Consider the following 21,191-nt stretch of genomic DNA (forward strand, 5'->3'; position numbering starts at 1 on the left):
ATCCCTTATTTACTTGGAACAACTACTAAAATAGTGATTTTGTGAGACAGCAGCTCTATAGAATTGAGATGATGACTTGGAATAAAATAATAAAGTTAAATTAAACAAATATAATATACACAACTGAAATGTTTTATTAAAGTAAAGTAATTTTATTAAATGATGGTTAATAAGTGATAAGCAGAGTCACTACCATCATGGACCTTTTATGAATTGTTTTATTCTGTGTTGTTACAGCATTCAACCCACATAATGCATAGTGCATTTAAATTCGAAACCAAAATCTAAAATCATAATAATGTTTTCATGATCGAACCAAAACCTCAAAAGTAGACACTCAGCACTAGACAATCAGCACTAGTTACACTAGTTACAGACGGCCCAGATTAAGGCCATCCCCTCGTTATTTTTTTTATACCAAACACAGCTGCAAGACTCTAAGCAGGCCAGATGTTTGCAGCTTTTTAGCTCCTACAGTAAATGTGCAATAGTCTGCTATGCACTGCTTTACACAAAAAGCAAATTTGCAGTGTTAATTTGTATTTGCTTGAGTACCCAAGGTAAAAGCCTACACCGACAGGTTCATTCACAACACAGAAATAGAAACCTGGAGGACTGACTCACTGTTTTTGCCCTTAGGGGTGAGAACAGTTCCTGCAAAAGTGTAGTGGTTGAGTTTCTTCTGTATATGGCTGTGTGTTGGACATCTTAATGCTATCTTCTTAAAAGTGATGATCTTGCATTGACGCTGCCTTTTCAGAAGGAAATTACTGCAACAGATTGTAAGGTATTGTTTGTGTCACAACTTCTACCGAAGTTGCTGCCTCTCCTTGTCCAGGCTGCTGTTGACATCACCGGATTTCTAGCCTACACCGATCTACATTTCTTTTTCCATTTGTTTTCTCTTGATTGTACACACCTTGTTCCTATTACGTTTTAATTATTTCCCTATTTAACCCCCTGGAGCCATCATGGTTTTGTGTGTGTTTGTTGTTCTGGATTTTTGTTCTCCTTGTTGGAAGATTATTTCTGAGTAAAGTTACTATTATTACTCATCTCTGTGTCCTCCGCCTTACCCACATCACCTAGACACTGACAGTTTGCTGTTGTTCTTAAAATTCTAATTCAATATTGCACCAAATTTGCACGCACTGCATGTTCCATGACATTATCATGGAAAATATTAATGTTGTTTCCAACTACCAATCAACAACTGTGCCCGTAAATCCGGATGCATATTGAAGTCCAGTCTGACAAGCAATTGCAAGGAGTGGCAAGGAGTGGAATGTTAGCTAAAGAGAGGCTCAGAAGTCAGGCTAGACTTACTGATCAAGCTTTTCAAAGTCAAAACAAAGGGACATTTCTGAAAGGTCTGGTTGCACCTGAAAAATGACCTAATTTGAAAGGCATTTACCATCTGTTAACAGATACTTTTAAGAAGATATCTTTAAGGTGTCCTTCTTAAAGGGAAAGAGGGCATTTGGGGAAAGGGAAAGGCTGATGTTTGTTTGTGTGTTGGGCACAAATGTTTGAATGCGCTCCAATTCCTGTCATACTCATTTAAACTAAACTAAAATTAAGCGCAACATGTAAAGTGTTGGTCCCATGTTTCATGAGCTGAAATAAAAGATCCCAGAAATTTTCCATACGCACAAAAGCTTATTTCTCTCAAATTTGGTGCAGAAATTTGTTTAAATCCCTGCTAGTAAGCATTTCTCCTTTGCCAAGATAATCCACCCACCTAACAGCTGTGGCATATCAAGAAGCATGATCATTACACAGGTGCACCTTCTGCTAGGGACAATAAAATGCCTCTAAAATGTGTGGTTTTAGAGAATGTGGCAGTACGTCCAACCCACGTCACAACCATATGTTGTGACGTGTAACCACATGTAACCAGCCAGCCCAGGACCTTCTGACTGTAATAAAAAATAAAGCCCTTTTGTGGAATAAAACTAATTCTGATTGGCTGAAAAAAAAAGAAGAGGATTTCACATGACTGGGCAGAGGCGCAACCATGGGTGGGCCTGGGAGGGCATAGGCCCACCCACTGGAGAGCCAGGCACACCCATGGTTGCGCCCCTGCCCAGTCATGTGAAATCCATAGATTGGGGCTGAATATTTTTTTCAATTGACTGATTTCCTGTATGAACTGTAACTATTTTTGTTCAGTGTCATCGGAAAGTATTCAGATCTTTTCCCACATTTTGTTAGGTTGCAGTTTTATTCAAAAATGTATTCAATTGTTTTTTGCCCCTCATCAATCTACACATAATACATCACAATGACAAAGCAAACAATTGTTTATAGAACTGAAATATCACATATACACAAGTATTCAGACCCTTTACTCAGTAGTTTTTTATTCAGTACTCAAGGACATTCAGAGACTTCTCCTATAGCCACTTGTCTTGGCTGTGTGCTTAGGGTCATTGTCCTGTTGGAAGGTGAACCTTCACCCCAGTCTGAGGTCCTGAGCACTCGAGGTCCTTTGCCTCGATCCTGACTAGTCTCCCATACCCTGCCACAGAAAAACATACCCAATGCATGATGCTGCCACCACCATGCTTCACAGTAGGGATGGTGCCAGGCTTCCTCCAGACGTGATGCTTGGCATCCAGGCCAAAGATTTCAATCTTGGTTTCATCAGACCAGAGAATCTTGTTTCTCATGGTCTGAGAGCCCTTTAGGTACCTTTTGGCAAACTCCATGCGGGCTGTCATGTTCTTTTTCTTGAGGGGTGGCTTCTGTCTGGCCACTCTGCAATAAAGGCCTGATTGGTGGAGTGCAGAGTAGGTTGTCCTTCTGGAAGGTTCACCCATCTCCACAGAGGAACTCTAGAGCTCTATCAGAGTGACCATGGGGTTCTTGGTCACCTCCCTGACCAAGGCCCTTCTCCCCCGATTGCTCAGTTTGGCCGGGCGGCCAGCTCTAGGAAGAGTCTTGGTGGTTCCAAACTTCTTCCATTTAAGAATGTTGGAGTCCACTTGGTACTTGGGGATGTTAAATGCTGCAGGCACTTTTTGGTACCCTTCCTCAGATCTGTGCCATGACCCAATCCTGTCTCGGAGCCCTACGGACAATTCCTTCGACCTCACGGCATGGTTTTTACTCTGACATGCACTTTCAACCTCATATAGATCTGTGTGTGCCTTTCCAAATCATGTTAAAACTATTTAATTTACCACAGGTGGACTCTAATCAAGTTGAAGAAACATCTTGTCATGTCCGTCATAAGGAGTAGACCAAGATGCAGCGTGGATATGTTTCCATCCTTTATTTTGGAATAGAAAACTTCAAAGAACAAAACAACAAAGCGAACAAACGAAACATGAAGCTATAATAATGCTCACAGGCAACTATACATACAGTAGACAAGATCCCACAAAGCACAATGGGGAAATGGCTACCTAAATATGATCCCCAATCAGAGACAACGATAAACTGCTGCCTCTGATTGGGAACCATACCAGGCCAACATAGATATACAATTTCCCTAGATAACCCACCCATAATCACACCCCGACCTAACCAACATAGAGAATAAACAGCTCTCTATGGTCAGGGCATGACAGTACCCCCCCCCCCCCAAAGGAGCGAACTCCGACCGCAAAACCTGCCTCAATAGGGGAGGGTCCGGGTTTGGGATCTGCCGTCGGGGGCGGCTCCGGTGCGGGGTGAAGTACCCACTCCGCTCATGGATACGTCATCGGAGGAACCGGACCGTGGGTCATCGCAGGAGGCTCCGGACCATGGATCGTCGCCGGGGACTCCATGCCGTAGATCGTTGCCGGGGACTCCGGACTGTAGATCTTCGCCGGAGGCTGGGACTGGGAACCCTCGCAGTAGGCTCTGGACTGGGAACCCCCGCTGGAGGCTCTGGACTGCAGACTGTTGCTCGAGGCTCTTGACCGCAGACGGTTGCTGGAGGCTGTCACGAACCGGCTCAAAGCACGTAACAAAAGGGAGACAACGTGGAGATAAGGAGTAACAAAATATATATTTATTAAATAATGTAACTAAGTATAATATACAATGGTGTGTGTAATCAGTAATCAGTAGTGTAAGTGAGTGTTTTGCATACATGAATGTGATAATGCAGGGCGTTGAAAGGTGCCAAAGCAAACAACCAAAAGGCCACCAAGATTCACAACAAAATCTGCAAAGGTGTCTGCATGGTGACAGTCTCCTCCATGAATGGGGAAGTGTTGTATTTATCCTGGGACACACCGGGCCCAGGTGTTTCCCATGTAGCTGACGACCCTCCCAACTCCGCCCACCGGCATCCTAATAAGGAAACAAGGGAACTGTCGCCGGAATCTCTGGACTGTAGAGGCGGACTGGAGGCCTGATGCGTGGGACCGGTACAGGTGGCACCAGGCTGATGACACGCACCTCAGGGCGCATCCGGGGAGGGGGCAAAGGACATACTGGACTGTGGAGGCGCCCTGGAGGTCTAGAGCGTAGAGCTGGCACAACCCGTCCTGGATGGATGCTCACTTTAGCCCGGCAAGTGCGGGCGCTGGCACAGGATGCACTGTGCTGTGAAGGTGCACTGGCGACACAGTGCTTAGGGCCGGTCGAAGGATATCCTGGACCGAGGAGGCGTACTGGAGACCAGGAGCGCTGAGCAGGCACAACCCGTCCTCACTGGATGCTCACTTTCGCACGGCAAGTGCGAGGAGCTGGCACAAAACGCCCCCTGGCTGTGGATGCGCACTGGAGACACATTGCGTATCTCCGCACGCTCCTCATGGCGACTGTCTTGCTCCAGACACCAAACCATCCACTCTACCTCATCACTCCCATCAACCCCTCAACTATCTCACAATACTCCTCGTTCAGTCTATCCCAATATTCCTTGCTTTTTCATTATGGGGTATTGTGTGTAGATTGCTGAGGAAATTGATTTAAGAATAAAGCTGTAACGTAACAAAATGTGGATAAAGTCAAGGGGTCTGAATACTTTCTGAAGGCACTGGACATCGTCACCATCGACGCTCCTTCTGTGTGCAAATGTGGCAACTATGTCATTGTTAGTTGTTAGTGGCTGACACAGTCTCTCTTTCGCCCGCAGCCTACCAGGTCCTCGTCTGAGAGTATCTGCTCAAGACCTGGCTCCAGCATCTCAGGGTCCCCTGGTCACACATTCTATGTGAGTACCTACAGCAACTCTGCACACTACTAACTGGAGATGCAACTGAAGGTTACACAACTGACTGGGGACTCCAATGAAACAACAGTGTTATTCTTCTACTTTATTATTGATTGATATCACTCCAAGGTGTTCCCTACTTATTGCGCTGTATCATCTATGTGTTTGTTATGTTGGAAGTATTGTCATGTACACTGTCCTGAGTTATTTATGGTTGTCCTGTCATTGTCCTGTATGTATTTTGTACAATAAAAAAATGTATTAAAAGCATCACAATTCTGAATAAATACTATTATATCGTTATTAGGTCGTGTAGGGCTTTTGAAGTCTTGGCAGCTCTTTAGTTGAACCCTCAGTCATAAAACAGGCTTAACAACACTCACTGATCACCATATTTTGCACAAACGGAGCTGTACAATATTCGGACCAATTCAATATTGCTGTTGAGGAACCTGGCTTGCTCAGTCGGTAGAGCACGAGACTCTTAATCTCTAGTACGTGGGTTTGAGCCCCACGTTAGGTGCTTATTTTCTCTGTCGAAGTACCAACTCACTTCGCAAACAGCCCTCCGCTTTGACTTTCGAGCAGGCTTGCCATTGCTGACGTGTCAGGCATAGCTGGTGATACAGAAGACAATGGACTCTGACCTGTTATCTCAATGACATACCAATTAATTATGAAACGTCCTCCTAAGTGTATTGAAGAAATGCTCATTTTCTGGACAAGAAATAGACAGGGAGATGGTTCAAGAAGAATACTTGCTCCTGGTGGAGTTTGAACGCACAACCTTGTCATCAATTTGCAAAACATATTGCTGTATAAGCACAATACACTAACCGATTGCACCACAGGATCCATTAAAAACACTCTCACTGATCACCATATTTTGCACAAACGGAGGTATACGATATTCGGACCAAGTCAACATTATCGTTGAGGTTCCTGGGTGGCTGATTCGGTGTAGAATGAGACTCTTAATCTCAGGGTCGTGGGTTCGAGTCCCACATTGGGTGATTATTTTCTCTGCCAAAGTACCAACTCACTTCGCAAACAGCCAACCGTTTGGATTTTCGAGCAGGCTTGCAATCCTGCTTTGTTGATGTGTCAGGCATTGCTGTTAATACAGAAGACTATACATTTGAATCGTAGCTGTCCCTGCACTCTGACTCTGACCTACTTTAATGGAAAAAATATAAATTAGGCTGCTTGTGTAAACGCAGCCATATACAAAGATGGAATTTCAGGCCATTGGAAGGGACACTATACTTTCCCCTAAATATCTTAAATAACATTTCAAAGTCACTTCTTAAATATGTTACTAAGCTATGATATTGAATAAAAGCTCATTTTCTGGAAAAGAAATAGACAGTCAGAGGGTTCAAGAAAAGCACTTGTTCCTGGTGAGGCTCGAACTCACAACCTCGGTATTGCTTGGTTGCATACTGCTGTATAAATACCACGCACTAATCGACTGCGCCACAGCAGCTATGCAAAGCACTCTTACTGATCACCATATTTTGCACCAACATATCTGTAGGATATTCGGTCCAAGTCAGTACTACAATTGACCTGCCTGTCAAGCTCAGACGTTTGAGCATGTCTCTTAATCTCAGAATCGTAGGGTCGATACCACAAATGGGGTGATTCTTGTCTGAGCCGAAGCACCAACTCACTTTGCAAACAGCCATTCACCTGGACTTTCGAGCAGGCTTGCCACCCTGCATTGCTGACGTGTCAGGCATAGCTGGTGATAGGGGAATTGCTTTACTTCCGGCACCGACAGAGATGTCCGCCTCGCGTTCCTAGGAAACTATGCAGTTTTTAGTTTTTTTTACGTGTTATTTCTTACATTAGTACCCCAGGTCATCTTAGGTTTCATTACATACAGTCGAGAACATCTACTGAATATAAGATCAACGTCAACTCACCATCAGTACGACCAAGAATATGATTTTCGCGAAGCGGATCCTGTGTTCTGCCTTTCAACCAGGACAACAGAATGGATCCCAGCCGGCGACCCAAAAAAACGACTCCGTAAAAGAGGGAAACGAGGCGGTCTTCTGGTCAGACTCCGGAGACGGGCACATCGTGCACCACTCCCTAGCATTCTTCTCGCCAATGTCCAGTCTCTTGACAACAAGGTTGATGAAATCCGAGCAAGGGTAGCATTCCAGAGGGACATCAGAGACTGCAACGTTCTTTGCTTCACGGAAACATGGCTCACTGGAGAGGCAGTGCAGCCAGCGGGTTTCTCCACGCATCGCGCCGACAGAAACAAACATCTTTCTGGTAAGAAGAGGGGCGGGGGCGTATGCCTTATGGCTAACGAGACGTGGTGTGATCACAGAAACATACAGGAACTCAAATCCTTCTGTTCACCTGATTTAGAATTCCTCACAATCAAATGTAGACCGCATTATCTACCAAGAGAATTCTCTTCGATTATAATCACAGCCATATATATCCCCCCCCCCCAAGCAGACACATCGATGGCTCTGAACAAACTTTATTTAACTCTCTGCAAACTGGAAACGATTTATCCGGAGGCTGCATTCATTGTAGCTGGGGATTTTAACAAGGCTAATCTGAAAACAAGACTCCCTAAATTTTATCAGCATATCGATTGCGCAACCAGGGGTGGAAAGACCTTTGATCATTGTTACTCTAACTTCCGCGAGGCATATAAGGCCCTGCCCCGCCCCCCTTTCGGAAAAGCTGACCACGACTCCATTTTGTTGATCCCTGCCTACAGACAGAAACTAAAACAAGAAGCTCCCACGCTGAGGTCTGTCCAACGCTGGTCCGACCAAGCTGACTCCACACTCCAAGACTGCTTCCATCACGTGGACTGGGACATGTTTCGTATTGCGTCAGATAACAATATTGACGAATACGCTGATTCGGTGTGCGAGTTCATTAGAACGTGCGTTGAAGATGTCGTTCCCATAGCAACGATTAAAACATTCCCTAACCAGAAACCGTGGCAGCATTCGTGTGGAACTGAAAGCGCGAACCACTGCTTTTAATCAGGGCAAGGTGTCTGGTAACATGACCGAATACAAACAGTGCAGCTATTCCCTCCGCAAGGCTATCAAACAAGCTAAGCGTCAGTACAGAGACAAAGTAGAATCTCAATTCAACGGCTCAGACACAAGAGGCATGTGGCAGGGTCTACAGTCAATCACGGACTACAGGAAGAAATCTAGCCCAGTCACGGACCAGGATGTCTTGCTCCCAGGCAGACTAAATAACTTTTTTGCCCGCTTTGAGGACAATACAGTGCCACTGACACGGCCTGCAACGAAAACATGCGGTCTCTCCTTCACTGCAGCCGAGGTGAGTAAGACATTTAAATGTGTTAACCCTCGCAAGGCTGCAGGCCCAGACGGCATCCCCAGCCGCGCCCTCAGAGCATGCGCAGACCAGCTGGCCGGTGTGTTTACGGACATATTCAATCAATCCCTATACCAGTCTGCTGTTCCCACATGCTTCAAGAGGGCCACCATTGTTCCTGTTCCCAAGAAAGCTAAGGTAACTGAGCTAAACGACTACCGCCCGTAGCACTCACATCCGTCATCATGAAGTGCTTTGAGAGACTAGTCAAGGACCATATCACCTCCACCCTACCTGACACCCTAGACCCACTCCAATTTGCTTACCGCCCAAATAGGTCCACAGACGATGCAATCTCAACCACACTGCACACTGCCCTAACCCATCTGGACAAGAGGAATACCTATGTGAGAATGCTGTTCATCGACTACAGCTCGGCATTCAACACCATAGTACCCTCCAAGCTCGTCATCAAGCTCGAGACCCTGGGTCTCGACCCCGCCCTGTGCAACTGGGTACTGGACTTCCTGACGGGCCGCCCCCAGGTGGTGAGGGTAGGCAACAACATCTCCTCCCCGCTGATCCTCAACACTGGGGCCCCACAAGGGTGCGTTCTGAGCCCTCTCCTGTACTCCCTGTTCACCCACGACTGCGTGGCCACGCACGCCTCCAACTCAATCATCAAGTTTGCGGACGACACAACAGTGGTAGGCTTGATTACCAACAACGACGAGACGGCCTACAGGGAGGAGGTGAGGGCCCTCGGAGTGTGGTTTCAGGAATATAACCTCACACTCAACGTCAACAAAACTAAGGAGATGATTGTGGACTTCAGGAAACAGCAGAGGGAACACCCCCCTATCCACATTGATGGAACAGTAGTGGAGAGGGTAGCAAGTTTTAAGTTCCTCGGCATACACATCACAGACAAACTGAATTGGTCCACTCACACAGACAGCATCGTGAAGAAGGCGCAGCAGCGCCTCTTCAACCTCAGGAGGCTGAAGAAATTTGGCTTGTCACCAAAAGCACTCACAAACTTCTACAGATGCACAATCGAGAGCATCCTGGCGGGCTGTATCACCGCCTGGTACGGCAACTGCTCCGCCCTCAACCGTAAGGATCTCCAGAGGGTAGTGAGGTCTGCACAACGCATCACCGGGGGCAAACTACCTGCCCTCCAGGACACCTACACCACCCGATGTTACAGGAAGGCCATAAAGATCATCAAGGACATCAACCACCCGAGCCACTGCCTGTTCACCCCGCTATCATCCAGAAGGCGAGGTCAGTACAGGTGCATCAAAGCTGGGACCGAGAGACTGAAAAACAGCTTCTATCTCAAGGCCATCAGACTGTTAAACAGCCACCACTAACATTGAGTGGCTGCTGCCAACACACTGACAATGACACTGACTCAACTCCAGCCACTTTAATAATGGGAATTGATGGGAAATGATGTAAATATATCACTAGCCACTTTAAACAATGCTACCTTATATAATGTTACTTACCCTACATTATTCATCTCATATGCATACGTATATACTGTACTCTATATCATCGACTGCATCCTTATGTAATACATGTATCACTAGCCACTTTAAATATGCCACTTTGTTTACATACTCATCTCATATGTATATACTGTACTCGATATCATCTACTGTATCTTGCCTATGCTGCTCTGTACAATCACTCATTCATATATCCTTATGTACATATTCTTTATCCCCTTACACTGTGTATAAGACAGTAGTTTTGGAATTGTTAGTTAGATTATTTGTTGGTTATTACTGCATTGTCGGAACTAGAAGCACAAGCATTTCGCTACACTCGCATTAACATCTGCTAACCATGTGTATGTGACAAATAAAATTTGATTTGATTTGATTTGATTTGAATTCTCTGTCAGAGTACCAAATCACTTCGCCAACCGCTTGGATTTTCGAGCAGGCTGGCCATCCTGCATTGCTGATGTGTCAGGCATTGCTGGTAATGCAGAAGACTATACATTTGAATCGTAGCTGTCCCTGCACTCTGACCATTGCTGATGTGTCAGGCATTGCTGGTAATGCAGAAGACTATACATTTGAATCGTAGCTGTCCCTGCACTCTGACCATTGCTGATGTGTCAGGCATTGCTGGTAATGCAGAAGACTATACATTTGAATCGTAGCTGTCCCTGCACTCTGACCATTGCTGATGTGTCAGGCATTGCTGGTAATGCAGAAGACTATACATTTGAATCGTAGCTGTCCCTGCACTCTGACCATTGCTGATGTGTCAGGCATTGCTGGTAATGCAGAAGACTATACATTTGAATCATAGCTGTCCCTGCACTCTGACCATTGCTGATGTGTCAGGCATTGCTGGTAATGCAGAAGACTATACATTTGAATCGTAGCTGTCCCTGCACTCTGACCATTGCTGATGTGTCAGGCATTGCTGGTAATGCAGAAGACTATACATTTGAATCGTAGCTGTCCCTGCACTCTGACCATTGCTGATGTGTCAGGCATTGCTGGTAATGCAGAAGACTATACATTTGAATCGTAGCTGTCCCTGCACTCTGACCATTGCTGATGTGTCAGGCATTGCTGGTAATGCAGAAGACTATACATGTGAATCGTAGCTGTCCCTCCACTCTGACCATTGCTGATGTGTCAGGCATTGCTGGTAATGCAGAAGCCTATACATGTGAATCATAGCTGTCCCTGCACTCTGACCATTGCTGATGTGTCAGGCATTGCTGGTAATGCAGAAGCCTATACATGTGAATCATAGCTGTCCCTGCACTCTGACCATTGCTGATGTGTCAGGCATTGCTGGTAATGCAGAAGACTATACATTTGAATCGTAGCTGTCCCTGCACTCTGACCATTGCTGATGTGTCAGGCATTGCTGGTAATGCAGAAGACTATACATGTGAATCGTAGCTGTCCCTGTACTCTGACCATTGCTGATGTGTCAGGCATTGCTGGTAATGCAGAAGACTATACATGTGAATCGTAGCTGTCCCTGCACTCTGACCATTGCTGATGTGTCAGGCATTGCTGGTAATGCAGAAGACTATACATGTGAATCATAGCTGTCCCTGCACTCTGACCATTGCTGATGTGTCAGGCATTGCTGGTAATGCAGAAGACTATACATGTGAATCGTAGCTGTCCCTGCACTCTGACCATTGCTGATGTGTCAGGCATTGCTGGTAATGCAGAAGACCATACATGTGAATCGTAGCTGTCCCTGCACTCTGACCATTGCTGATGTGTCAGGCATTGCTGGTAATGCAGAAGACTGTACATGTGAATCGTAGCTGTCCCTGCACTCTGACCATTGCTGATGTGTCAGGCATTGCTGGTAATGCAGAAGACTATACATTTGAATCGTAGCTGTCCCTGCACTCTGACCATTGCTGATGTGTCAGGCATTGCTGGTAATGCAGAAGACTATACATGTGAATCATAGCTGTCCCTGCACTCTGACCATTGCTGATGTGTCAGGCATTGCTGGTAATGCAGAAGACTATACATGTGAATCGTAGCTGTCCCTCCACTCTGACCATTGCTGATGTGTCAGGCATTGCTGGTAATGCAGAAGCCTATACATGTGAATCATAGCTGTCCCTGCACTCTGACCATTGCTGATGTGTCAGGCATTGCTGGTAATGCAGAAGACTATACATTTGAATCGTAGCTGTCCCTGCACTCTGACCATTGCTGATGTGTCAGGCATTGCTGGTAATGCAGAAGACTATACATTTGAATCATAGCTGTCCCTGCACTCTGACCATTGCTGATGTGTCAGGCATTGCTGGTAATGCAGAATACTATACATGTGAATCGTAGCTGTCCCTGCACTCTGACCATTGCTGATGTGTCAGGCATTGCTGGTAATGCAGAAGCCTATACATGTGAATCATAGCTGTCCCTGCACTCTGACCATTGCTGATGTGTCAGGCATTGCTGGTAATGCAGAAGACTATACATTTGAATCGTAGCTGTCCCTGCACTCTGACCATTGCTGATGTGTCAGGCATTGCTGGTAATGCAGAAGACTATACATGTGAATCGTAGCTGTCCCTGTACTCTGACCATTGCTGATGTGTCAGGCATTGCTGGTAATGCAGAAGACCATACATGTGAATCGTAGCTGTCCCTGCACTCTGACCATTGCTGATGTGTCAGGCATTGCTGGTAATGCAGAAGACTATACATGTGAATCGTAGCTGTCCCTGCACTCTGACCATTGCTGATGTGTCAGGCATTGCTGGTAATGCAGAAGACCATACATGTGAATCGTAGCTGTCCCTGCACTCTGACCATTGCTGATGTGTCAGGCATTGCTGGTAATGCAGAAGACTGTACATGTGAATCGTAGCTGTCCCTGCACTCTGACCATTGCTGATGTGTCAGGCATTGCTGGTAATGCAGAAGACTATACATTTGAATCGTAGCTGTCCCTGCACTCTGACCATTGCTGATGTGTCAGGCATTGCTGGTAATGCAGAAGACTGTACATGTGAATCGTAGCTGTTCCTGCACTCTGACCATTGCTGATGTGTCAGGCATTGCTGGTAATGCAGAAGACTGTACATGTGAATCGTAGCTGTCCCTGCACTCTGACCATTGCTGATGTGTCAGGCATTGCTGGTAATGCAGAAGACTGTACATGTGAATCGTAGCTGTTCCTGCACTCTGACCATTGCTGATGTGTCAGGCATTGCTGGTAATGCAGAAGACTATACATGTGAATCATAGCTGTCCCTGCACTCTGACCATTGCTGATGTGTCAGGCATTGCTGGTAATGCAGAAGACTATACATGTGAATCGTAGCTGTCCCTGCACTCTGACCATTGCTGATGTGTCAGGCATTGCTGGTAATGCAGAAGACTATACATGTGAATCATAGCTGTCCCTGCACTCTGACCATTGCTGATGTGTCAGGCATTGCTGGTAATGCAGAAGCCTATACATGTGAATCGTAGCTGTCCCTGCACTCTGACCATTGCTGATGTGTCAGGCATTGCTGGTAATGCAGAAGCCTATACATGTGAATCATAGCTGTCCCTGCACTCTGACCATTGCTGATGTGTCAGGCATTGCTGGTAATGCAGAAGACTATACATGTGAATCGTAGCTGTCCCTGCACTCTGACCATTGCTGATGTGTCAGGCATTGCTGGTAATGCAGAAGACTATACATGTGAATCGTAGCTGTCCCTGCACTCTGACCATTGCTGATGTGTCAGGCATTGCTGGTAATGCAGAAGCCTATACATGTGAATCATAGCTGTCCCTGCACTCTGACTCTGACCTCAGTGTATTGAATAAAAGCTCCTTTTCTGAACAAGGAATAGACAGGGTTCAACAAGAATACTTGCTCCTGTTTGGGCTTGAACTCACAACCTTTTCATCAATTTGCTGTATATTACTGTATAAGTACAACAAGCTCACAGATTGCACCACAGGATCCATTAACAACACTCTCACTGATCACCATACTTTGCATAAACGGAGCTGTACGATATTTGGACCAATACAATATTACCATTGAGGTACTTGGCTAGCTCAGTCGTTAGAGCATGAGACTCTTAATCTCAGGGTACCTGCATCAATTGAATAAATGCTCCTTTTCTGGACAAGAAATAGACAGGGAGAGGGTTCAAGAAGTATACTTGCTCCTAGTGGAGCTTGAACGCACAACCTTCTCATCAATTTGCTGCATATTGCTGTATAAGCACAATACACTAACCGATTGCACCACAGGATCCATTAACAACACTCTCACTGATCACCATATTTTGCAAAAACGGAGCTGTACGATATTCGGACCAATACAAGATTACCATTCAGGTACCTGGCTAGCTCAGTCGGTAGAGCATGAGACTCTTAATCTCAGGGTCGTGGGGTTGAGCCCCACGTTGGGTGATTATTTTCTCTGTCGTAGTACCAACTCACTTCGCCAACCGCTTGGATTTTTGAGCAGGCTTGCCATTCTGCATTGCTGATGTGTCAGGCATTGCTGGAATGCAGAAGACTGTACATTTGAATAGTAGCTGTTCCTGCACTCTGACCTGTTATCTCAATGACTTAGCAATTACTTATGAAATAGATTGAATAAATTCTCTTTTTCTGGACAAGAAATAGACAGGCAGAGGGTTCAAGAAAAGCACTTGCTCCTGGTGAGGCTCGAACTCAGAACCTCGCCATTGCTTCGCTGCATACTGCTGTATAAGTACCACACGCTAACCGACTGCGCCACAGGAGCTACGCAAAGCACTCTTACTGATCACCATATTTTGAACCAACATATCTGTACGATATTCGGTCCAAGTCAGTACTGCAATTGACCTGCCTGGCAAGCTCAGGCGTTTGAGCATGAGCCTCTTAACCTGACCTGTTATCTCAATGACATACCAATTAATTATGAAACGTCCTCCTAAGTGTATTGAATTGTGAATGATATGATATTCGGACCAATACAAGACTGCCATTGAGGTACCTGGCTAGCTCAGTCGGTAGATCATGATACTCTTAGTCTCAGCGTCGTGGGTTTGAGCCCCACGTTGGGTGATTATTTTCTCTGTCGTAGTACCAACTCACTTCGCCAACCGCTTGGATTTTTGAGCAGGCTTGCCATTCTGCATTGCTGATGTGTCAGGCATTGCTGGAATGCAGAAGACTGTACATTTGAATAGTAGCTGTTCCTGCACTCTGACCTGTTATCTCTATGACTTAGCAATTACTTATGAAATAGATTGAATAAATTCTCTTTTTCTGGACAAGAAATAGACAGGCAGAGGGTTCAAGAAAAGCACTTGCTCCTGGTGAGGCTCGAACTCACAACCTCGGCATTGCTTCGCTGCATACTGCTGTGAAAGTACCATGCACTAACCGACTGCGCCACAGGAGCTACACAGAGCACTCTTACTGATCACCATATTTTGAACCAACATATCTGTACGATATTCGGTCCAAGTCAGTACTGCAATTGACCTGCCTGGCAAGCTCAGACGTTTGAGCATGAGCCTCTTAACCTGACCTGTTATCTCAATGACATACCAATTAATTATGAAACGTCCTCCTAAGTGTATTGAATTGTGAATGATATGATATTCGGACCAATACAAGATTGCCGTTCAGGTACCTGGCTAGCTCAGACGTTTGAGCATGAGCCTCTTAACTGTAATGAAGTGCTATTTTCCTATGCAAATGACCAGCTTACTGCTATTGCATTGCTATAACTGTGACAACACATAGCAACGTATTTTCACAGTAAAACATGGAAGGGCCATACAGAATCTCTCACACACGCACTCACTGAAAAGACACACAGACTTGCCAAGACAGGAACGCACACACACGCAGCCCCTCCCCTTCTGGATGAGCTCCGAAGACAAAGAACTCCGTCGAGAACCAATGGGATACTGACACCAGGCTGGAGGAGACTGTCTATCATCTGCAAGCAACCCATCAGAAAGCCAGGACTACTAGAATCTACCTACGTCATTTCAATGTATAAAATGAACTGTATGATTGTGACCGGCCTCTTTCTTTTTCCAATGGTTCGCATGAGAACTTGATGAAAGGAGCCGTGCACGTAATTGCCAGATATCATTACTCTTGAATAAACGGCCTTTACTATACCGTATCCGCCTTGTCCAGAGTCTCGACTTGGTCTCGTTTCTCATATACCTATTCATCAACATAACCTCAGAATCGTAGGGTTGATACCACAAATGGGGTGATTCTTGTCTGAGCCGAAGCACCAACTCACTTTGCAAACAGCCATTCACCTGGACTTTCTAGCAGGCTTGCCACCCTGCATTGCTGACGTGTCAGGCATAGCTGGTGATACAGAAGACTATGGATTTGAATCCTAGCTGTGCCTGCACTCTGACCTGTTATCTCAATGACCTACCAATTAATTATGAAACGTCCTCCTAAGTGTATTGAATTGTGAATGATATGATATTCGGACCAATACAACAGTACCATTGAGGTACCTGGCTAGCTCAGTCGGTAGAGCATGAGACTCTTAATCTCAGGGTCGTGGGTTCGAGCCCCAAGTTGGGTGTTGTTTTCTCTGTCGAAGTACCAACTCACTTCGCCAAACGCTTGGATTTTCGAGCAGGCTTCCCATCCTGCATTGCTGATGTGTCAGGCATTGCTGGTAATGTAGAAGACTGTACATTTTAATAGTAGCTGTTCCTGCACTCTGACCTGTTATCTCAATGACATAGCAATTACTTATGAAATAGATTGAATAAATGCTCTTTTTCTGGACTAGAAATAGACAGGCAGAGGGTTCAAGAAAAGCACTTGCTCCTGGTGAGGCTCGAACTCACAACCTCGGCATTGCTTCGCTGCATACTGCTGTATAAGTAGCACGCGCTAACCGACTGCGGCACAGGAGCGACGCATAGCACTCTTACTGATCACCATATTTTGAACCAACATATCTGTACGATATTCGGTCCAAGTCAGTACTGCAATTGACCTGCCTGGCAAGCTCAGACGTTTGAGCATGAGCCTCTTAACCTCAGAATCGTAGGGTTGATACCACAAATGGGGTGATTCTTGTCTGAGCCGAAGCACCAACTCACTTTGCAAACAGCCATTCACCTGGACTTTCTAGCAGTCTTGCCGCCCTGCATTGCTGACGTGTCAGGCATAGCTGGTGATACAGAAGACTATGGATTTGAATCCTAGCTGTGCCTGCACTCTGACCTGTTATCTCAATGACATACCAATTAATTATGAAACGTCCTCCTAAGTGTATTGAATTGTGAATGATATGATATTCGGACCAATACAAGACTACCATTGAGGTACCTGGCTAGCTCAGTCGGTAGAGCATGAGAATCTTAATTTCAGGGTCGAGGGTTCGAGCCCCACGTTGGGTGATTATTTTCTCTGTTGAAGTACCAACTCACTTCGCCAACCGCTTGGATTTTCGAGCAGGCTTGCCATTCTTCATTGCTGATGTGTCAGGCATTTCTGGTAATGCAGAAGACTATACATTTGAATCGTAGCTGTCCCTGAACTCTGACTCTGACCTAAGTGTATTGAATAAAAGCTTCTTTTCTGAACAAGAAATAGACAGGGTTCAACAAGAATACTTGCTCCTGTTTGGGCTTGAACTCACAACCTTGTCATCTAATTGCTGTATACTGCTGTATAAGTACAACAAGCGCACAGATTGCACCACAGGATCCATTAACAACACCCTCACTGATCACCATACTTTGCATAAACGGAGCTGTACGATATTTGGACCAATACAATATTACCATTGAGTTACTTGGCTGGCTCAGTCGTTAGAGCATGAGACTCTTAATCTCAGGGTACCTGCATCAATTGAATAAATGCTCCTTTTCTGGACAAGAAATAGACAGGGAGAGGGTTCAAGAAGTATACTTGCTCCTAGTGGAGCTTGAACGCACAACCTTCTCATCAATTTGCTGCATATTGCTGTATAAGCACAATACACTAACCGATTGCACCACAGGATCCATTAACAACACTCTCACTGATCACCATATTTTGCAAAAACAGAGCTGTACGATATTCAGACCAATACAAGATTGCCATTCAGGTACCTGGGTATCTCAGTCGGTAGAACATGAGACCTTTAATCTCAGCGTCGTGTGTTCGAGCCCCACGTTGGGTGTTATTTTCTCTGTCGAAGTACCAACTCACTTCGCCAACCGCTTGGATTTTCGAGCAGGCTGGCCATCCTGCATTGCTGATGTGTCAGGCATTGCTGGTAATGCAGAAGACCATACATGTGAATCGTAGCTGTCCCTGCACTCTGACCATTGCTGATGTGTCAGGCATTGCTGGTAATGCAGAAGCCTATACATTTGAATCGTAGCTGTCCCTGCACTCTGACCATTGCTGATGTGTCAGGCATTGCTGGTAATGCAGAAGCCTATACATTTGAATCGTAGCTGTCCCTGCACTCTGACCATTGCTGATGTGTCAGGCATTGCTGGTAATGCAGAAGACCATACATTTGAATCGTAGCTGTCCCTGCACTCTGACCATTGCTGATGTGTCAGGCATTGCTGATGTGTCAGGCATTGCTGGTAATGCAGAATACTATACATGTGAATCATAGCTGTCCCTGCACTCTGACCATTGCTGATGTGTCAGGCATTGCTGGTAATGCAGAAGACTATACATGTGAATCGTAGCTGTCCCTGCACTCTGACCATTGCTGATGTGTCAGGCATTGCTGGTAATGCAGAAGACTATACATGTGAATCGTAGCTGTCCCTGCACTCTGACCATTGCTGATGTGTCAGGCATTGCTGGTAATGCAGAAGACTATACATTTGAATCGTAGCTGTCCCTGCACTCTGACCATTGCTGATGTGTCAGGCATTGCTGGTAATGCAGAAGACTATACATTTGAATCGTAGCTGTCCCTGCACTCTGACCATTGCTGATGTGTCAGGCATTGCTGGTAATGCAGAAGACTATACATGTGAATCGTAGCTGTCCCTGCACTCTGACCATTGCTGATGTGTCAGGCATTGCTGGTAATGCAGAAGACTATACATGTGAATCGTAGCTGTCCCTGCACTCTGACCATTGCTGATGTGTCAGGCATTGCTGGTAATGCAGAAGACTATATATTTGAATCATAGCTGTCCCTGCACTCTGACCATTGCTGATGTGTCAGGCATTGCTGGTAATGCAGAAGCCTATACATGTGAATCGTAGCTGTCCCTGCACTCTGACCATTGCTGATGTGTCAGGCATTGCTGGTAATGCAGAAGACTATACATTTGAATCGTAGCTTTCCCTGCACTCTGACCATTGCTGATGTGTCAGGCATTGCTGGTAATGCAGAATACTATACATGTGAATCGTAGCTGTTCCTGCACTCTGACCATTGCTGATGTGTCAGGCATTGCTGGTAATGCAGAAGACTATACATTTGAATCATAGCTGTCCCTGCACTCTGACCATTGCTGATGTGTCAGGCATTGCTGGTAATGCAGAAGACTATACATGTGAATCGTAGCTGTCCCTGCACTCTGACCATTGCTGATGTGTCAGGCATTGCTGGTAATGCAGAAGACCATACATGTGAATCATAGCTGTCCCTGCACTCTGACCATTGCTGATGTGTCAGGCATTGCTGGTAATGCAGAATACTATACATGTGAATCGTAGCTGTCCCTGCACTCTGACCATTGCTGATGTGTCAGGCATTGCTGGTAATGCAGAAGACTATACATTTGAATCGTAGCTGTCCCTGCACTCTGACCATTGCTGATGTGTCAGGCATTGCTGTTAATGCAGAAGCCTATACATGTGAATCATAGCTGTCCCTGCACTCTGACTCTGACCTCAGTGTATTGAATAAAAGCTCCTTTTCTGAACAAGAAATAGACAGGGTTCAACAAGAATACTTGCTCCTGTTTGGGCTTGAACTCACAACCTTTTCATCAATTTACTGCATATTGCTGTATAAGCACAATACGCTAACCGATTGCACCACAGGATCCATTAACATTGTCATTGGTATGACATAACACATGATGTGAGTAGTAAATAAATCCACATAATTCAATTCAAAAACACAACTCAATTCAATAATGTGAGCTGACATGGGAACTATTCAGACCCCTCTTTTCCCACATTTTGTTAGGTTCAAATCTATGCACAATACTGCATAATGACAAAGCAAAAACAGTTTTTTCTAAAATGTTGCTAAGAAAATAAAAATGTAAAACTGAAATATCACATTACATGAATATTCAGACCCTTTACTCAGTACTTTGTTGAAGCACCTCTGGCAGCGATTACAGCCTCGAGTCTTCTTGGGTACGAGGCTAAAAGCTTGGCACACCTGTATTTGGGGAGTTTCTCCCATTCTTCTCTGCAGATCCTCTCAACCTCTATCAGGTTAGATGGGGAGCATTGCTGCACAGCTATTTTCAGGTCTCTCCAGAGATGTTTGATCGGTATCAAGTCCGGGTTCTGGCTGGGCCACTCAAGGACATTCAGAGACTTGTCCTGAAGCCACTTCTGCATTGTCTTCGCTGTGTTCTTAGGGGTGTTGTCCTGTTGAAAGGTAAACCTTCACCCCAGTCTGAGGTCCAGAGTGCTCTGAAGCATGTTTTCATCAAGGATTTCTCTGTACTTTGCTCCGTTCATCTTTCTCTCGATCCTGACAAGTCTCCCAGTTCCTGCCACTGAAAAACATCCCCACAGCATGATGCTGCCACCACCATGCTTCACTGTAGGGATGATGCCAGGTTTCCTCCAGATGTGACGCTTGGCATTCAGGCCAAAGAGTTCAATCTTGATTTCATCAGACCAGAGAATCTTGTTTCTCATGGTCTGAGAGACGTTAGGTGCCTTTTGGCAAACTCCAAGCGGACTGTCATGTGCCTTTTTACTGAGGAGTGGCTTCCGTCTGGCCACTCTACTATAAAGGCCTGATTGGTGGAGCACTGAAGAGATGGTTGTCCTTCTGGAAGGTTCTCCTGTCTCCACAGAGGAACTCTGGAGCTCTGTCACCTCCCTGACCAAGGCCTTCTCCCCCAATTGCTCAGGTTGGCAGGACGGCCAGCTCTAGGATGAGTCTTTGTGGTTCCAAACTTCTTCCATTGAAGAATGATGGAGGCCACTGTGTTCTTGGGGACTTTCAATGCTGCAGACATTATTTGGTACCATTC

The 21,191-nt window shown here is 45.5% G+C and overlaps 1 protein-coding gene and 4 non-coding genes across 5 annotated transcripts in view; 4 read left to right on the forward strand and 1 right to left on the reverse strand.

Annotated features, from left to right (window-relative positions):
• ablim1b (actin binding LIM protein 1b) overlaps positions 1–5,442 on the forward strand; it is an 88,143-nt gene extending 82,701 nt beyond the window's left edge. Inside the window, exon 9 of the mRNA XM_020460265.2 lies at positions 5,078–5,442. Coding sequence (XP_020315854.2) covers positions 5,078–5,188 — 111 coding nt within the window. The 3' untranslated portion in view covers positions 5,189–5,442. The remainder of the gene's footprint in view (positions 1–5,077) is intronic.
• Positions 5,443–14,348: 8,906 nt separating this feature from the next.
• Positions 14,349–14,421, forward strand: trnak-cuu (transfer RNA lysine (anticodon CUU)). Its single transcript has one exon. It is a non-coding gene; the product is annotated as a tRNA-Lys (tRNA).
• An 891-nt stretch (positions 14,422–15,312) lies between these two features.
• trnae-uuc (transfer RNA glutamic acid (anticodon UUC)) lies at positions 15,313–15,406 on the reverse strand. Its single transcript has 2 exons — positions 15,369–15,406; positions 15,313–15,348 (listed from the first exon to the last, which is right to left on the reverse strand). It is a non-coding gene; the product is annotated as a tRNA-Glu (tRNA).
• A 1,091-nt stretch (positions 15,407–16,497) lies between these two features.
• On the forward strand, positions 16,498–16,570 carry trnak-cuu (transfer RNA lysine (anticodon CUU)). The gene has a single exon. It is a non-coding gene; the product is annotated as a tRNA-Lys (tRNA).
• A 756-nt stretch (positions 16,571–17,326) lies between these two features.
• Positions 17,327–17,399, forward strand: trnak-cuu (transfer RNA lysine (anticodon CUU)). The gene has a single exon. It is a non-coding gene; the product is annotated as a tRNA-Lys (tRNA).
• The last annotated feature ends 3,792 nt before the right edge of the window (positions 17,400–21,191 follow it).

The sequence above is a fragment of the Oncorhynchus kisutch genome, linkage group LG25 (assembly GCF_002021735.2).
Source record: "Oncorhynchus kisutch isolate 150728-3 linkage group LG25, Okis_V2, whole genome shotgun sequence".
Taxonomy (NCBI): Eukaryota; Metazoa; Chordata; class Actinopteri; order Salmoniformes; family Salmonidae; genus Oncorhynchus; species Oncorhynchus kisutch.